This window comes from Pyxicephalus adspersus, chromosome 8 (genome assembly GCF_032062135.1).
Source record: "Pyxicephalus adspersus chromosome 8, UCB_Pads_2.0, whole genome shotgun sequence".
NCBI classification, from domain to species: domain Eukaryota; kingdom Metazoa; phylum Chordata; class Amphibia; order Anura; family Pyxicephalidae; genus Pyxicephalus; species Pyxicephalus adspersus.
In genome coordinates, this window is record NC_092865.1 from 53,182,795 (window position 1) to 53,201,688 (window position 18,894).

An 18,894-nucleotide genomic window follows, 5' to 3' on the forward strand; every position below is an offset into this window, starting at 1 on the left:
GAACACTAAAAGTCTTCTGACCCATGTGTATAGGTCTGTACAAATGTATTTTCATATGTGAGAGTGAACATCCTCCATGGTTGTAACACCCATGTGGTGTGTGTGTGTATATATAGTGTGTGTGTGTATGTATATGTATGTATGTGTGTGTGTGTGTATATATATATATATATATATATATATATATATATATTAGTGTGTGTGTGTGTCCATTTTTGATTTTTGGAAAAGCTATGGTGACTTACTAAATGCCTTTTCAAAAAAATTCCCCTGGTGTATGCTGGCATAGTGGAGATGTGAATAAAGATTAAAACGCCTCACACTGCACAAAAATACAAAGGCACTATCTGCATGGAGTTTGCCAGTTCTCCCTGTGTTTGCATAGCTTTCCTGCAGGTACTCAGGTTTCCTCTCACATCCCAAAAACATGCAGATAGGGTATTTGGTTCCTTCCCCCCCCCAAATTGATTACTATGGTAGGGACATTACACTGTGAGCACCTTCGAGGGACAGCTAGTGACATTACTATAGACTTTGTACAGAATTGCGTAATATGAAGGCGCTATATAAATACCGTGTAATAATAATAGCAACAGTCGGTTTGATGCTGGAGATGGTCAATACTGTAGACTGCTATGGTAATCGCCAATACAGTTGCGTGATTATCATAGAAGTAACCCTCCCTTAATGCTTGGCACGTGATAGGGCATCAGTGTATTTCCTAGCCAACGCACTTCAAGACCACACCTCTCTTCCTCAGGGTCTTCTTGTTTTTCGTATTTAACTGCAGTACTCAAGCAGCATACTTAAGTGAATTTGGTGCTTGTCTGCACATTTTAGCCCGTTTTGATTCCTTTAAAAAATGTTGCAAGTGCGGAAAACACCCATTGCTTTTTCAGAAATCCATTGAGCTTCTAGTGTTTTGTTTAGGTTGACCAGATTACTTCTGTTGGATAACAGAACTCCACCAAACACTCTCAGCTCTTCATATGGATACTTTGGATTTTTGTATCAGTAACATTGTGCTGCCCTAAATGGAACGACACCTGTGCTACTTGCCTATCTCTGTTCCATTGCAGGGCGGCCATTTTCCTCCTTATGATGATTAAGTGTTTTGATTGCCAGTGCAGGGATGTATGGGAATTCATTTATTCTTTTCTGGCATACACAAGGGTAGCTGGGCTGGGTTTCCCTGGCAACTACTACTGAACTGCGCATGTGCAGCTCAGCAAAATGTGAGCGCCTGGCAGTGATCAAGCAGTGAGAATGGTTATTGCAGAAGGGATTTCACCTATCCTTTTCTGGAATAAAACCTGCCTACATTGTGGATTTTTTTAAGGCAGAGCATTAGTTCCAACTCGGTTTTGGGGGGGGAAATGTAGTTCAAGGGATGCCCATATCAATAGGAACCAAGCTTCTCAGCTGTGTCTTTGCCTTCCCACTGACTGTATGTTGAGAACATCAGTTCTAAAATTGAACATGGGCGCTGAGTTTTAAATACTTTGTGGGTTGGCATCAATGTCCAAAAGATGAATTTCAAAAAGGCCCAAAAAATGTAGTCGTGTATATTTTTATTCAGTTCAGTGTAGGTACCTGGTTGACTTGGCATCAGCTTTTTGCCATGCTCTGTACAACAGAACACAGGCTAGTAGACCAAAAAACAGCCAGTCATCTGTTACAGTGCTCATGTTCGAACAATGGACAAACCATTAGTAAGAGAGTAAAGAGATGAGCTCAACCATCTGTTACTTCTCCTTCACTGTCCAATCACAAGCCAGGTGCTGAGCCATGAATATGTTGTAATAACTGTATAATGAAAAGTCATGTCTCCAGGCTTGCTGTGCTATGTGGCAGGTCTTTGACATCTTTAAGCTTTGCTGTAAACATTTTGTAAGTGCTGGGAACAGTTTAAACAGTGGTAACCGGATGGGTTATCATATTATCTTGACATATGCCAGATTTGTTTTCATTTAAAGCTGGATATTGGTCTACTTCATGTGCCAGTTTTATAAAGCTCTCGGTTTTACAGTAAATATGTAATAAAAAAATCTCCCCCTAAGATAATCGGAGACGGAAAGTAGCCAGCGGTGGACCAGACCACACGCAGCCCCCAGCTTCCAAATGTCTACCGTCCTCAATCTCTACAATCAGCAGTGTTCTCATAGATAGGGCTGTTAAAGAAATACTCCTGGAATCTTCAGAATATTTCTTCCCACTGTCAAAGCATTGGTTGCAAAGTAACTCTTGAAATGGTGTTCAGGTTAAGGTGCTAAATGGTAATTGGTTTTATTGCCAGGAATTCAAAGAGATAGATCTTTAACTTCCTTATTGTTTATGATCCAAGGTGCAATTTTTGGCAAACACTCAATTCCCCCCCCCCCCCCCCTCACTTTTTTTTATTTTAGAGATGAAGGTGCAGAGGAATGGTTCTCGGAGTCCAGGTAGATGCCTGCACACGGCGCTTGGCATTGAATATTCATAAGTTGGATTGGGATCAAAGGCTATGCTGCCTTCCTCTCCATGCAGAGGTAATTAGTGAGGAGAGGAGAATGAGCAGACACTGAAAATACTTCTTTGAACGTCTGATGTTTCTTCTTTTTTATAGATTCCTACTCCTTGCCTGGTCTCGGCTGAGGTTTATTTCATTTTGTTGGCAAATATAAAAGGGTCCTAGAGAAGTGCGCTCCTTGCTTGGCACACAATGCCATGATAACCCACTTTGAGAGGAAAGTCATTCCTATTTTGCTCATTGAATCCCAATGCAAAAGCTTTTTTGATGGTGTAGGTTTGCTTATTGTATTGCTGTCTCAATTTACCTTTCATTTCCCAAGTTTACATTTTTTTTGTGTAGAATGACACAAATAAACCAGAGAAAATAATTGCCTGACCATAGTGCCCGATGACCTGTCGTCATTATCTACACCACAGGCTTCTCTTTTAGGTGGGAGAAATTCATTCCCCAAAATGGAACATCTTTGCTCTTTCAACCCGCCTCGAACAGCTTGTGTAGGCACCGTGTGTACAGCCAGTTTTTAAACCCCTTTGAGCTCCAATTTGGGTAATTTAAACACAGATCTTCTGAATGTTATTTTAAATAGGTTGCTAGTATGCTTAGGTAATCTACAACCCCACAAGAATCTTGCTCCATGCATGATTTAAACAAGCAGATGTGGCCTCTCTGCAAAGGTTTGACACCCCTTTTTAAACCTTTAGGGTCAAGTCTTTCATACTTGGGCCATGACTGCTTTTCAAAGCCTATCGGTAAGATTTACATTGATGCACCCCTGGAATGTATTTATCTGGGTTCCAAAAGCTTTGTAAGTGACCCAGTGCCAAAGGTACTTTTGAAAGATCATCAAATTGGCTGGACCTTATTAAGTGTTTTTGGTACAGCTGCAACAGATCTTGTCACTATGGAGTTGGGCAATCATGCTTTTATTAAAAAAATTAAAAAAAAATGGTAAGAATATATTAAATATTGAGTATATCTATGAATTGAATAAAATGATGAATATGCAAAGTACATACATCAGTTTTTCTACCTGGATGTTTGATTACATGAATGGATTGGGGTACCTTTACCTGGACATGCATACAGTCTAGGGCCTTTTCTTGTGAATATATGCTGCTGTTCGAAGAGAAACTTTGGACCTTTTTTGCCCCTTCATAAACGACTTATATAATGAACTTCTAAAAGTTTTGTTCTGCTTTCATCTGAATACTGGAAAACTCTACAACACTCAATCCTGCATGGGCATTTCTAATAAAATATAAAGATGTGATCAGTACTGATTATTCCTCCACAATTCTCTTACTATTTCTGCAGGGTGGGGGTAATGGCTGCAATGTAACTGCAGACGTTTCTTGGAGGTGTTGTGTTGGGTGGGGAGAACTCCTCATAGTCATGCATTTCCCGCTTCTGTTGTCATGGAAACCTGCGCGATAGAGTTATTTAAAACAAAAAAAAGGTTGATTAAATCTATTCGGAAAGAAATAAGGATGATCCCTGAATAGCTGCTACTGGTATTAGAAAAATCTGATACGAGTGAAGCTGTAGAAATTTCTGTAGAAGCCGTAGAAGCTGTAGAAGCCTTTTAAAAATAGAATTGCGTAGATTTGATATAGCTTGTGGAAATCTGGTTACATTTTGGAGTTTAGTAACAGCTAATGGTAAGATGCAAGATTATAAATATTATGACATTGGGGATTTAACCTGTCTCCATTTTTTTTGAGGGCGACACCTTCTTCTCTATTCGGCATTTTGATCTTGGGCAGTATGATTAGCCTGGTTGGTGTAACTCCTGCACAGGTGAATGGGAGCACCAGTCCCGGAAGGTGGGATTGCAGAGTATCTCTGACAACAAACGCTAAGCTGTACATGCATGACTTTTAATAATTGGGTGCGAATCAGGCAATATTGGGGTGTACATACACTAAGGCGTATGCTAAGCTCTTTTCTTTGTGTGAAACACATCACATCAGTACAATCTCATACTATAATTCCCTTCCCACTAGCTACAAGCAGATCTGCTGCCAATTTTGTACGCGACCGATCCAATTGATTTTCTGATTGGTTGGCCGGATGTCCCAAAAGACCACACACACATAGGACGTGTTGCATTTCGAGTGTCTTTCTTGGATAAAAAGAATGTGATCATGCATATACTTGCCATGTGCTTTGGATCAATATTTGCTCTCATGTCTGGTATATCAGCAACGGATATTTCTCACTATTACCAGGTAATTGATTTCTGATCGCATTTTGATAAGTTTTCACAATCTGATTAAAGTAAAATGAAGATGCTTCTTCAGTCCCCTCAGCTTTCCTTTTAGGCAGGGCAGTCAGTGATCACATTCAACAAGTTTCCTGTGTTGAGAATCGCAGTTTACATCTCTCCTCTGATATAAACAAATGTGTGATTCTGTTGTACAGTTTCCGTATCAAACAAACGGTGCAGTTTGTGACAACCCTTCCTTCCTGTTTCTGACCATACCACTCCCGCCAAAAAGAATCTTTGGTGTCAATGTACAGTGAAGTCATGTATTGTACTCTGTGCTAAAATGTGGTACAGCAGAGAGCTGCTCTCCTAAAAAAGAGGACCATGTTCCTGCACTTGAAGCTGCAGATCGGGGAGGAATAAATTAGGAAGATCTTGCAAAGTGCTGATTTTAGGCTTATGAGGAATCCCTGTAATCATTTAGTATAAACCTGTAGGGTCTTCTAGCTGCAGCACCTGAAATTGCCAGCTCTTCCAGATTGTGTGAATGCAAAACGTATTGGCCTCAATGACACAATCTATAGCAAGCTTATAGTATTAAAGAGAACCTTGGTGTAATATTTCATAGCTCAATTCAAAGATCAAATGGCTATAAGGGAGCATTGTGGGTGGTGATATCATTGGTGCTTGACTTTTCCATGGCTTCAAAATGGGAAAAATATGACAACCTAAGAGGCTGCTATATCTTATTTATTTTTTGTTTACATGATTTAAAGCAGATGTGTAAAATATATACATATCACTGACAATCTCTGCATACTTCAGTGCTGGAATGATTAAACGTGTACGTGACTTGCATCATTTAGGCCTTGCAGATGCTGAGGGTCCTAAATGCTGAAGAGTGCCAGCTGAATATCTGAACCACTTTAGTTTATATTGGTTAACTTTGGTTTCATATTGGTAACCCATATCAACCAGGGTTTTGTTTGAGTCCTGGTAGTTGTTATGGGTTACTAAATAAGGCTGAAAGGAAGACATTGAGTCATTACAACAAGATTTTTGCCCCCCATTTCTAAGGCTGGCACAATGCAAATGTTTCCCCTCTAGGCTTTTCTTAATTGGGTTCAAGATGTCTGCCAGCATCAGAGCTCCTTGACCTTATTTTTGGACAGGGCCCAGATATTTTGTCTGTGAGTCAGCTCTTGTGGCCTGAGGTTGGGTTTTTAATTAATAATGTACTTCCTTTTTAATTACTGTTCTGTTGTCTGCCTAAATGTATTATCATAATGAATAGGAAAAGCAGCCCAGGCGAACATTCATAACATGAATAATTGTGCAGATTGCAGGGATACTTTGGTTTGCAATGGCTGGAATGGCGCTATTCGAGTCAGTGCAGAGATTGGGGAACTGGTCGCGGCATTTGGCCTAGTTTGTGGGCATGTTCACACAGCTTCCATTTCTCTGCTTTGTCTGGTTAAATGATGCAAGAAAAAGGGTCAGAAATGCATTATCTTTTACTGACAACCCCCGCCCCATCTTTTACCAACATAGCCTGTAACATTCATAGAAACGCATGTTTGCGTCTTTACCACATTAAGTTTTAGCTGTTTGAAAACGAAAAGAGTTTGGGGTCTGTTTATATGGGTTTTTAGCTATGATTCACCTAACTTTTCCTTACAATTTACACATTTTCCACATGGGATTCAATTAAAAAAAAATGTATTTGTGGGTTCATAATTCCTCTGTAAGAAATATGTTGGTGTTTTGTGGGGGGTATTGTGTGTGTGTGTGTATGTGTATATATATATATAATGCAGGAAATTGAGAGCTCTCATTTAGGTGATTATGTGCAGTTGCCATGGTAACCAGTTAGAATTCACTCTTCTAAAAGGAGACCAGTATAAGATAAAAATGGTAAAGTAAGCGGTTGCCATGGTTACTGCACTTAAGGTATGAAATCCTGAAAATTGAAATCTAATAACCCTTGTATTTTTTCCTTTGGCAACCTTGCATGAGGTTAAAGTTCAATCCCACCATGGGTTTCAATTTCTAGGTATCTAATGCGTCCTGCTGTGTACGGGTTAGCAAGGCAAACATTGGCGCCCATTGTTAATTTACCCATAGAACACGGATACTATTGGTTTGTGGAAAAATAAAAGCATGCGTTTTGTGATCTTAACAGCTGACTTTCAGTAGACGTTTACTTTGCCAATAAAAACAGAGTAGGAGCTTACTTTACTTCCGCCAATCCCTCTGCAGCTGTCTTCCATATGGTCCTGCATTGTCCTGATTTCTGCTTCGTCCTGTTGCAGAGGAAGAGCCCGGTGCTGCCATCTTATTTCCTTTTTCTGGCCACAACACCCGATCTTGCACTGCACAGGTGATGTAGCCTGCTATAGTTGTAAAAAGAAAAAAGTTGGCCGGCAAAATTGGATAAACCCGAGCAGTTTTGGTCACCCTACCGGGCACTCGGTAATGGTCAGCTTGATGCTTGGCAATGCACCAAAATGTGTCCCAATGGTCCAACAGCAGGTAAAATCAGGGTACAGGCTTTTGAATGGTGACAATGCTGATTGCTATGTCACCTGTCCCATTTCTTTCTGCTTTAGTGTAAGTAGATGCGGCCTACATGAGTGGCCAATTTTCTCTGAATTCAGGAGAACCATTGCCACCCCATCATACGAAGCTGTGTTAGATGGACTTCACTAGCAGATAATTGTGGGACTTTGCAAGGGAATAAACCAAAAAACATTAGGTGCAGATACACTTAAACGTTTTCTTGCGGCAGCACATTTTTAGATCTAATTTCTGCTTAAGGTTTCTACCTGAAAATTCAAGTTACTGTGTCAATAACTTTTGTTTATCGAGGATTAGCAGCAAGGACTTTATTACATTTCTTCACTCCCACCCCCCTAGTTTGGATACTGCAGTTCTGTTCAGCCCCAGTCCTTGAGTGTCACATACAGGATCCTTCATATAAATATTAATCTTCTGACTATATAAGACGCACCCTTATGAATTTACCGCTGCTTGCTAGAAGAAAATGTGTGGATTCTCCCCTCGAGGACTGGAAATAAAGGAAATGTTTAAAATGCTTGGCAGCCTTCATGCTCTATTCCCTTATACAGTATAAACAGGTGTCTCTATTGGAGCAGTTCCTTTTAATGTTGTTTTTGTAGCTTTAAAATGTGCATTTCGTATGGTGGGGACATGGGCCGCACTAAAAACACCATCAATCCCTTTTACCTGGTGTTTGCTCTATTCCAGGGCTAAAGAGGACCTAGGCACATCAAAATGGTGTGTACAGTATGTTAAAGTCACACTTGGGATTAGGCAGGGCTTTATTTGGAGGACAGGCAAAGTCCCTTCTGCAGTGAGTTGCTGCATGTGCCGGGACTGAACACCTGAGCAGGAGTTTTATCATCCTGGCCAAGCAGATCAAGATGGTTCAAGATCAGAACCAAGAAGAGAAGGAAGAAGATGGTTGTAATGGAAGGGCTTGCCGGAAAAGTAGTCACAGCCAGAATGGAAAACCATAGTCCCTGTCGGTATTCCGCGCAGAATTCTTGTTTTCAGTAGCCTCTCTATGTATATCGGCAGTCCCTACTGAACCTTTGTTTTGTCACAATGGAAGTTGCTGCTGCCCCGGAAGAGTCCAGTCACCATGGCCATTAAGGGCTGTTCTTGATAGTTCAGGCCCAGGGTGACTATTTGTTTTCTAGTAGGTCATAGGATGTAAACCTCTATTTGTCTGTTTATTTGAGACATCGGATGTAATAAAAATAAACCGTGTCTGTCAGAAATGTGAAAGGTGTGTGAAGTATAACGTGCTGCTCCATTCTGGAATGTGTGACATCCGTATTTGTGTGCATACGGCTGATCTGGGTAATTAAACATCTTGTATATCATTGTCTTCCGGTTGGGGGGGGTGGAGTTGACGTGCATTTATTCTGTATAAAGGCTTTGAGGAAGGGCTCGTCCATGCCTGTACATCTAGCTGCGTGAAATTGCATATAAAATCCCACCCACATTTGTTGGGTCAGAAAAAAAAAAACGGTTCTGAGTTTATGTATGTAACATATGTTACATATTTTCTGGTATTTGGCATCCTTTAAGTACCCTTTTAATTGCATGGAGAGACCTTTTTTGATTTTCAGAACAAAGAGTCAAAAATGTAATATGAAGAATGAGTTTTTTATTAGGTCATGATCACACAAATGGTCCATGTGTGGTTAATGTATAATGGGCACTTGATTCCAACCTGTTGAAGCCCATTGGCATTTACCAAGAAGTCCTTTAGATGTGACCCCCCCATTAAAATATACAGGACTAGAATTGTTTGGCACAGACAGTGTCTTCCAGTGTTCAGACAACTGCTTTCTTTATTTTTGTTCCTGCTGTCATAGGGATGTCGCAGTTATGACCCAACTGGAAGTCAAAGAAAATCTCCCCAATAGACTCATACATGCCCTGACAGTGGTCAGACCTTTTCCCACTCTTCAAAGCTGGAATAAAAATAGTTTTGACTGGAGTTGGTCTTTAAGTGAAACTAAATTCATAATCCACAAGATAGGTATTTATGGCAGAGGAGACTCTGAATAGGTTTTTTCTGCCATAAACCTCCCAAATCTTTTACCAACTGTCCATACTTAAAAGCACAAGTGGGTGGAATATCATGTGCTTTTGTGGAGGTTGCAAAGACCAGGAAAATGAATCTTTAGTTATAAAAGAAGAGGGCACACAAATATCACTTATCCTTAAGCAGGGAACCCTGCAAGGTAAGTATGCCATATTGTGCAAATTTGCTATTTAATACTTGGACAACATTTTCATAATTTTCAGCTTTACCAATCCTTGAGGTGGCTGTGGCTGCAACATTAGTTTCTCTTTCAGGCTTCAATTTCACATGTTAATCCTGAAAATAACAAACTTCCCTTTTTTGGGGTGCTTGCTTACCTCCCTCTGCAGTATCTATTGATAGGGCAGAATTGCCACCCCAAGCTACTCTTCATATTGGTATTACAAACGCTTCCTTTCTTTTTATTGTAAAATCTTTACATTTGTCCTTCTCCATGGTATCTTTAGATAGTGGTCCACGGAACCACATAAAGGGTTTTTATTTTGGTGAAGTGGTGGTGGTGGTGGGGGGGGGGGGTCGGCTAGGGGGGGGGGGGGGGGGGTCGGCTACTGTCTTTTTTTTATCCTGGTATGATGATATAATATGGTATGAATACCAGGTTTTTTATCCTGGTATGAATGATATAACTATGTCACTCGTCCATTGTAGACTTTTGGTATAGGAAAATATGGAAACTGTATTTTATGGGTATTATGACCAGTGGCTGAAAGGACATTTTTTTTTTTTCTCTTGCAGACTTGGCAGATACATTTGATAACCACTAAGGAGTTAAGCAATCCGTTTCAGGATGCCACTGGAAGAGGACGGACCGAGCTGGAAGAAAAGGACTGAAGACATTAGGGATATCTATGAATTCCGGGATGTGCTGGGAACGTGAGTATCTCTGGGGTTTATTGATCTGGTTCCAGATTACTACAGTGGGGAAATTCCATTTTCTTGTGTATTAATGTAGTAATTATTGATTGAGGTGACTTGTTCTGTTAAAGCTTTGTAATTTCTGTTTTTTGGGTAAAAATTCCTAATTCTTTTTATACGGACTATTGCCAATTTAGAATAGTTTTAGCCAAAATTTTAAATTGGATACTATAATCGTGGCTATTGCTGTGCACAGTGAGGGCCCAGAAAATCAGAATGTGTGGATGTTGCAGGGCAAACATAGGTTATAAAGATTATTATGGGAAGATAAGTGGGTATGCGTTTTATCTAAGTTTGAGTTTCTTTTAAGATGATTCAAAAGGTGTTTATTGGTGCAGTTAGTATTGTTCTGTCCTGCTCTAAGCAGGTTTTACATTTGCAAAGGAAACCCTATCTACCGTTACCCTACAGCTAAACTTCTGGCAAAGACCTATTTACAGAATAAATATATGTGTGTTATAATATATATAATCTCCTCATACTGGTAAAGAATTTGTAACTTTGTCCAGCGATTTTGCAGATACCCACAACTCTGCCAGGACACAGGACACAGTATGTGCTTCTGTTAAGTTAGTGAAAGTCTCCTTTCCCCAAATATGATTGGATGATAAGTGAAGCCGTGGACTGATAAACTCGGCTCTCTTCTCTTCTATTGGCATGTTTCTTGTCAACATAAGTACGTTGCCACACAAAGCTACTAGTGCTGTCACTCTTTCTTGGACTAGATACTGTACATGGGGGTTATAAGATGGCAATTCAAGTACTTTTTTATTTTTTTATCCAGCTAGTCAAAATACTTTTATTAATGTTAAATCATTTGATGTTTTTTCCTATATTTGTTTTAAAGCCATATTTGTTGCGGAGGTCCTCAAAACTTTTGTACCTTTTGCTTTAGTACTGACATGCTCATATTCTATGTTACTACTATGCATTCAATCAATTTTGCTTGGGTCCTGTGCAGTCTGCTTTTGCAATTTAATCCGTTTTTTTTTTCTCTCTCTCTCCTGTATATACAACACAAGATAATTACTCCCTATTTCATAATTGTGACCCAGCATTTTTTTTATAGAAAGAAGTCAAGCCTTAACTGGATGGGATATAACACTAGAGAGCAGACCCTGGGTGCAGAATCCCACTAATTTGCACTTCCTCTCTGTTCTGGGATTGCAGCTGTTCGCAGAATGTGGAAACTTGGAATGAAAATACTTTCTTCCAGACCGCTTCCTTCATCTTGATAGACAGCTTGGTTGCTCACTATAAACACGAAGGATACCTCTAAGAGGAGACGGACGTAGCCGCAGGGAGATGCAAACAGTTTACATGGAACACAGGCATTTGTGCTTTTTTGCTGAGCTGCAGTTTACATTTTACAGCATGTATTCTGATCATATACAAGAAGTGTAGTACAGAGCTATCCAAATTTTTCAGCAGCTGACTCATTCAGTATTTGTGCATATATCAGCATGAGCTACTGAGGTCTTTGCAGCAAAGCAGATCTTGAATTCTCAAATGAAACTATATAGAGGGAGGATGAAGTGAGGAGTTACTGCTCAGATTGTGTGTGTATATCCGCTTCAGCTACTAAACTCAAACTAGGCTTTTCTAACTGGTAAGAGTAAAGGAGACATTGATTCTACCTGCAGGCTGCTCATAAAATATTACAAACGGTTTTGAGAAGTGGGTGTTGCTAGACAGGTTTCATTTGCATGCAGACCACCCTAGGCAACACCCTCATGCGATGCTGAACCTCTAATAATAAACTAAAATACAATAATCTGGGTCAGGATGGGGAGGAAAAAGCTAAATGATGGATGTCATCCTACTAGGAAATGACGTGAGCTGTGTCTGAAATGCTGCAGCTTCTAATGAATTCTAGAAAACTCAGTGTGCGGTGAAATCGGTTTACTATTTCTGTACACCTGTAATTTCTGTTTCTGTTCCTGTAAACCTGTAATAAGAGAAATATGATGCTGACAATTGTTGCCTTATTTCCGTAATCATCCCATGGCTTTCTGTGATATTACCAAGTGATTAGTGGTCATTTTTTTTCTTGTCTATCTAGTAGATATTTAATCTAATTTGTTTTTAATGTAGGTTTAACTATGTGCCTGGTATTCTTGTATGCATGCTATTGGGTTTGTGTAAATCTAAGCAAAATAGACACATAGTCACAGGGCATACAAACAGCCATATATTGCTATGCGTTGACTACGCCATGGACATTCATCCATTTCTCTGTTGCCTTGTAGCTTTCACAGTTCTGCCGCCGTTGTTCTCATCTCATGGTTCTTTAAATCCCCCCTGAGAATCTCTGTGTTTGACAAGAGTGCCTGACCCCTTGTACTATTGCTTCTATTCCTGAAATCCTCTTCCTTCCTGTGCTCCAACCTTAAAGCTGTGCAATAATCTACATCCAGGCTAGTTTTTTTTTCTCTGTAGGAAGCTGGAGGCTTGTGGTACATCAACACTAAATAAAAAAATCTCCTACTGAAAATTATCTATTGGTACGATTTCTCCCCCCCCCATCTTATTTCTACATTTTTATCTTTAAAGGGTTAGTCTACCCAAAATGGATATTGAGTTTTTTTTGATTAGTTGATAGTTTCTTGTTCTTTATTGGTGAGATCTCATTAATGAGGAGCCTTCCCCATCCCTGTTTGATGTATTTTGCATCTTGGAGATCTTAACAGAAGGAGATTAAAAAAACAAAGGTCAGTGGGGATATCTAAAACTTGTAGGTGGTCAGAAACTGAATCTGGATTCATGGCAAGAATGAGATCTTTCTGCTGGAATTATCCAAGATGGCTTTACTTGATATTGACTTGAAAATTGCCTGGGGATAACATTGCTTTTACCACTATAGCAGGCACGGACTGAATATTACAGCCCTTACACCTAGTGCTTGGTAGTAGCCAACCTCCACTATGAGACATACTTGCCCATTTACAGTCTTTTGTGCAGCAGTCTACCCTTGGTAAGTTCTGATGTTCAATCTGACCCGAGTGGAGGAGTGCTGTGCATGAATAGAAGTCTTGTAAACTCCAGTTGGTTGAACAATGATCCCTTTTTGGTGTATGTATATAAGCAAAGCCTGGGTGCACAGCTACAGCCAATCACACCTATGTAATGGGCATTTTAATTTTGTAAAGTTCAGTTCCAGAAACCTATAATTTACACAATCAACATAACATTATGGCTTTAGGCAATTTAACTTCATTTTTGGATTCAGCTGGGTTTTAACTTGCCCACAACAGCCCCCTAACTCCCTTTGTCTTCCACTTGACATCCACAAAGGACCCATAAGATTGAACAGAACCTGGAGAAAGGAAAGAGTGAAGCTGGCTTCCCTGAGGTCATTCATTTGTCAAATTTTCCAATCCAAAGTGATAGCTCTTGTCTGCCAAATGTCAGAAAACAAACACTCTCTTATTTTATATCTACTGCAGAACAATGAGAATGAGCAGAAAATTCTGAACTGTGCCTATTGGCATATCTTAGTTTTTAGCATTATTTTCCTCCATTATTCACCCCTATGGTGTGCCAGCAGAGCAGGGGTTCAGGGTGCCAGATTGTATGGGGGTTTCTTACAACACGCCATGAACGTTGGCTGAAACCTTGTCGTTTTGATTGAAGTGGATCTTCCTGGCTTTGTTATACAATTGTCCTGTCCAGCAGCTTCCCACCACTCGGCAGAGGCACTGGAAACAGTGCAGTAATAGTCCAGTTCTGACTCCAGCGTGACTCACAGCTATGTATTAGATGTGCTAGTGGGTGGACATTAACCCCTCTCCTGCCAGATAACGGCTGAAAGAAGCCGGGGGTAGATGCCCAGATAGACAATCGGCTCCTAACCTAAGCTAGAAAATATTAAATATGGTCTGACTATGAATACATGCAGCATTGACCCCTTTCTTCAGGTCAGTGTTAATAAATCGGCCTCACAATCTCACTGTTTTAGTCTGTAACCATTTAGGTCCTGTAGCTCTCAACCATGTGTATCAGATAAGTGGTCTAAACCCAAACAATGCATCTTGCTGGTCCTTAAATCAGGTGGCTGCATTAGTTTTCTTTTATCAGTTTTGTTCCTGTGTGTTTTTTTTTTTTTTTTATCGGCAAAACATAAACAAGATAAGACCACAGAATCTCACCTTTCTAATATTTTCCGACGACAAACTGCATTTTGTAGTCCCCCAACTAAGATCAGTGTAACATCAGTACAGGTAGAGGGCAAGGTAATTTATTGGTCTCAAAGTTTCTGGAAAGTAAATGCAGTTATAGGGGAGTAATAGTTTTTAGAGAATGTTCTCATCCTGCTTTAAATAGTTTAGTTTAGATCAGTGTTTCTTAACCTGGGTTACCCTTGAGGTTCCTATGATTTCCTTGATGCAATATGGAAATCTCAGGTCAGCTTGTGATTTAGTTTATAGTAATTATTGGAGGGGTTCCCTAAAATGTGAAAATTGTTTCATGGGGTTCCGTCATGTCACAAAGGTTGAGATACACTGGTTTAGACTGTCATGTTCCAACACATTAAAAAACCCAAAAGATGTCTCATACTCTTTTGTTATCCTGTACCCCCACATTATCATAAGACTCTTTTTGTAATAACTGCATTATTATTACTTGGTCACGCATTTATTGGCACCGGACCAAAGTCAGAGGTGTGAGCAGTTAACATTGACGAAGCCTTGGGGCTGACTTTGTTGATAACGAAAAATAGAAGCCCCTGGAGACCCTCTCGAGACTGACTTTATCACTTTTACATATTTGCCATGCTCACAATATTCCAGTATTGGATCTGCAGGGAGCGTGTGGAGATAATCTTTATCCAACTCTGCATGCTTTTGCAGGTCATGTGGTGCGGAGTGCGAGGGTGCCTCTTGACCCTTACAAAAGGCTGATGGATAAATCTGTTGGATGAGCCAAGATGAAATTTCTCTAGCAGTTACTTTTTCAAGCATTTACAAGCTGAACCTTTATCTAGAGCCAAAATGTTTTATTTTGGGCAGTAGGGAAAAGTTAGTCTTTCGTTTTTATTGTGGTCTGTGTCCAAATTGGGAATAGTGTGGGGAGGGGGGATTTGTGCTCACGGCTGTTGGGACAGCAAGAGATTGGAGGTCTGTAAATTCTGTCAATTTTTTTGTCCCTTTCAAAGCTGCACACTCCTGTTTTGGTATTGGTCATTTGGTGTCAAAAGAATGGGAAAGGAGGTACAATCCTCAACAGGGTCAAACAAAACCTATGACGTGGAGTACCTATGGATACGTGAATAGATTTTGGACAGCACATTTAAACCTAAGCTTGCATGTAGGGTAAAAGACAATACTTGTGTGAATCTGTTATTTTTTTTTTTTTTTTGCAATGCTAGTCACTCTTTATGAAGAGAAGCAGTATCTAATTTTAACGGACATTGGCAGGCTTCTTAACAAACCACTATACTTGGCAATAAATATTTCCATCGTCCCCCCTCCCCATAAGTGACTCCTCAGAGAAGATGCTGCCATTACTCAACTGTCCTCCTGGGGCAGAGGTGTAGTTTGTAAGGGTATTGTATATGGTTGCTGCATCCCAGTCAAGAATTAAAATAGGTCCATCCACTAAATCTCCTATAATTTAAAGTTTGAGTGTAATTTCAAAAGACACAGTTTTTTTCAGTTTTTCAAATCTGCAGCATCTATCAAATATCTGGCGATCCTGCTAGAAAGGTCCGGATAGGCATTACTGGTACAGGGTGACCACTGTCTCCTAATTGTACATCTGCATGGTCATCTCAATCACATGTGCAGATTTCATGCTGTTGTGCAGACACAGGTTTGGTGAACCATTGTTATGGTGTCAAAGCCTGGTCCAAATGCATGCAAACAACCCTTGAGTGCATGTGGACAAAAAGTTAGAAAACTTTAGCAGCAATAAGATTCCAAAATGTAGGGAAATTGGTGAAAATTATTTTTTGGGGCAAAGAAAATGGCAGTTGGTAATGCAACTTGGCAAAAGGTCACCTGGTTTTTGGAATGCCTTTAAAACTGATTTCCACTTTATTTCTGGAGCATTTCCTGTACAGGAAGTTGGCACATGATGATTTCCCTTCTAAGCACTAGATAATTTTCCAGAGAATTTCAAGTTTGTTTGGTTTTGTGTGACTGCATAGCTGCACCTTGCCTTCAGGTGTGGAAATACCCGCAGAGTCAAGAGAGGGAGGAGGTGTTGACAATGTCCTTTATAACTTCAAGTTTTTAAAACTATCTTCCTATTGCAGTTGTGTGGGAGGGGTGGGGGACAAATATCCAAAGCACAATCGACATGTTAAGTGTAACATCAGAAAACTCTTTTCATTGTTATATTTGTTTTTGATGGAAGTGGAAAAAGACACAACCCCAGGTTACAAATTTTTATCACAAAAACAATTAAAACAGTACACATGTTAGAACCGCTTTGGGTTGAGCACAAAATTGGCAGTGGATCTGCTTGTGTGTCCAAGGCTTGAGGGTGCCTCATTAAGACAACAAAGAACAAGTACTCCTGACTTAAAATACAAATAATTATGTTTCAGTATTGTATTGTTTAGAGCAGTGTTTCTTTACCTTTTTAACATTGGATGAGGAGACCTGAATTCATTTCAGGTCTTCAGGGAGTCCTTACTATAATTACTATATCCACATCTTACTGTGCATTAGTGTTCTCCCCAGCCCGGTACATCACTACCAGATAGCCAAAAAGATCATTGGTGTCATTTTACACTGATTTCAGGTACAAATTGCTGGAGGAACCCTTGTTGAGAAATGCTGGTTTAGAGGGTGAATAACATTAATACAAACTTTTGAATGCCTGCTGGTAAAGTATATTTACAGTTTAAGTTTTGGATAGAGCTGAGAAGGGCTTTTTTTTTTGCCATTTCTAACCCAGTGGGGAGATTTACCTTACTTCCTGGCGCAAGATATAAAAGTAGAATCTGTTCAAACTGATACCACAGCAAGTGTCTCCATTACAATATTTCCTCTATATCCCTGTTCCAGTAAACTGCATTTTCCTAAATTTTCACATTTAAAGACTGGCCTCCAGAACCAATATTGAGAGAATGGGTCCCTACAGTAGGTTCACAGACATAACCTGACAGGTTATATAATCTCTATACAATATAATTTCTCTTCAACAGATAGTTAAATGAGCAATTATTTTGGCATCTTGTGATCATAAATAAATGTCCTGAACCCGGAAGGCTCTGTGCTGTCATCGGACATGTGCATTATGCAAATATATAGCTTTCCTTGTAAAGGAAGTGGTTTGTGTTTATCTAATATTCATATGAAACTGTTGTGCTAACTGGGCCTGTGGCTAATTCCTCAGCTGCACACACAGTCTTCTAGGTAGGGTTAACCTTCCCCTGCACCACAAGGTTTATGGAGGTTTTTTTTCCTTTGGAATCTGATTACCTGACGAAAAAGGAAGAATGTTGGATTTGGGCTCCTGAGTGCCGTTAAAGTGGGATTTGAACAGCGTGCAATAAACATTTAAAATGTTAAGTAAATGTTTATGTGCTCTCTTGTGTAACATTCCATTGCATCTACACAGGCCTGCTGAACAAACCGTAGAAACTTAATTTACCACAGCCCATCACCTGTTCATGCTTTCAGATTAGCGCAATATTATGTGCTGATCGAAAAGTACCAGTTCCTGATACAATGGCAGGAATCTCTAAGGCGGCCTGTGCATTAAGAACAGCAACAAGAACAATGCAGACTGCATCTTGTCTCGCTAAACAAACCACAGCACTATATTTTGTTATAATAAAGTCTGTTACCATTGGATTATTGAAGATACTACACCAAACATATGCAGTTTAATGTAAAAGAAAAATTCTAAAAATTCTCAAGCGTATTTATAAGATATAAAAATCTGTCTTTACAGTTTTGATCCTCACTGCTGCTCATTACAAAGCCATTCCTATAGAGTATGGAGGTGCACATGAGTTGCCCCACAAAAGCAGTGCTAATGGCCAACTGCTAGGCCCCAGTGGTTCCATCTGGTCCGCTTCAGAGGTGCAGTGATTTTAACAATGATAGGAAGATCTTTTATAAGGAGAAATCTCCTCTAGAAGCGCTCAAAGATATCTTACAACCTTATCTTGTGACTCAAACTGGCAACCCTCAAAAGTCTGAAGGGGTTGTTTTTAAGGACCAATTATTTGCAGAGGAGGTCTAAAGCCGCATACACATGTGCAATAATAGTCATTGGAAAGAATCTTTTACAATCCTTTCCAACGATTATTATTGCACGATGCATGAACAAGTGCTGTATCTGCTCTATGCAGAGGGGAGGGGGAGAGCAAAGGGACGGCACCCTGCTGCACGCTCTCTCCTTTACCCTGCATTAGGATCGTTAGTCGTCCGTACATCCGCCAGGATGGTGGTTCGGATGATGGACGACTGACGCTGTACACATGCCAGATTCTCGCTGGTTATCAGCCCTGAGCCAATTATCGGGCAAGAACCATTGGACGTGTGTACGTAGCTTAAAGTGTTGTACAGATGTCTAATGCATGTCTGATGAGAAGATTTGGAGTGCAGTTGTATGTCTAGTAGTTTGTAGATGCCTGACCATTACATCCCTTTCAAAAACTATTTG

General features: G+C 40.0%; 1 protein-coding gene across 3 annotated transcripts in view; it reads left to right on the plus strand.

Moving 5' to 3' along the window:
• The window catches only part of CAMK1 (calcium/calmodulin dependent protein kinase I), a 77,408-nt gene that overhangs the window by 7,727 nt on the left and 50,787 nt on the right, over positions 1 to 18,894 (plus strand). For 2 of the 3 annotated variants that reach the window (XM_072420675.1, XM_072420677.1), the window contains exon 2: positions 10,093 to 10,230. In XM_072420675.1, coding sequence (XP_072276776.1) covers positions 10,145 to 10,230 — 86 coding nt within the window. In that variant the 5' untranslated portion in view covers positions 10,093 to 10,144. Of the gene's footprint in view, positions 1 to 2,405; positions 2,529 to 10,092; positions 10,231 to 18,894 lie in introns of all 3 variants that reach the window. The other variant, XM_072420676.1, reaches the window with a different exon arrangement.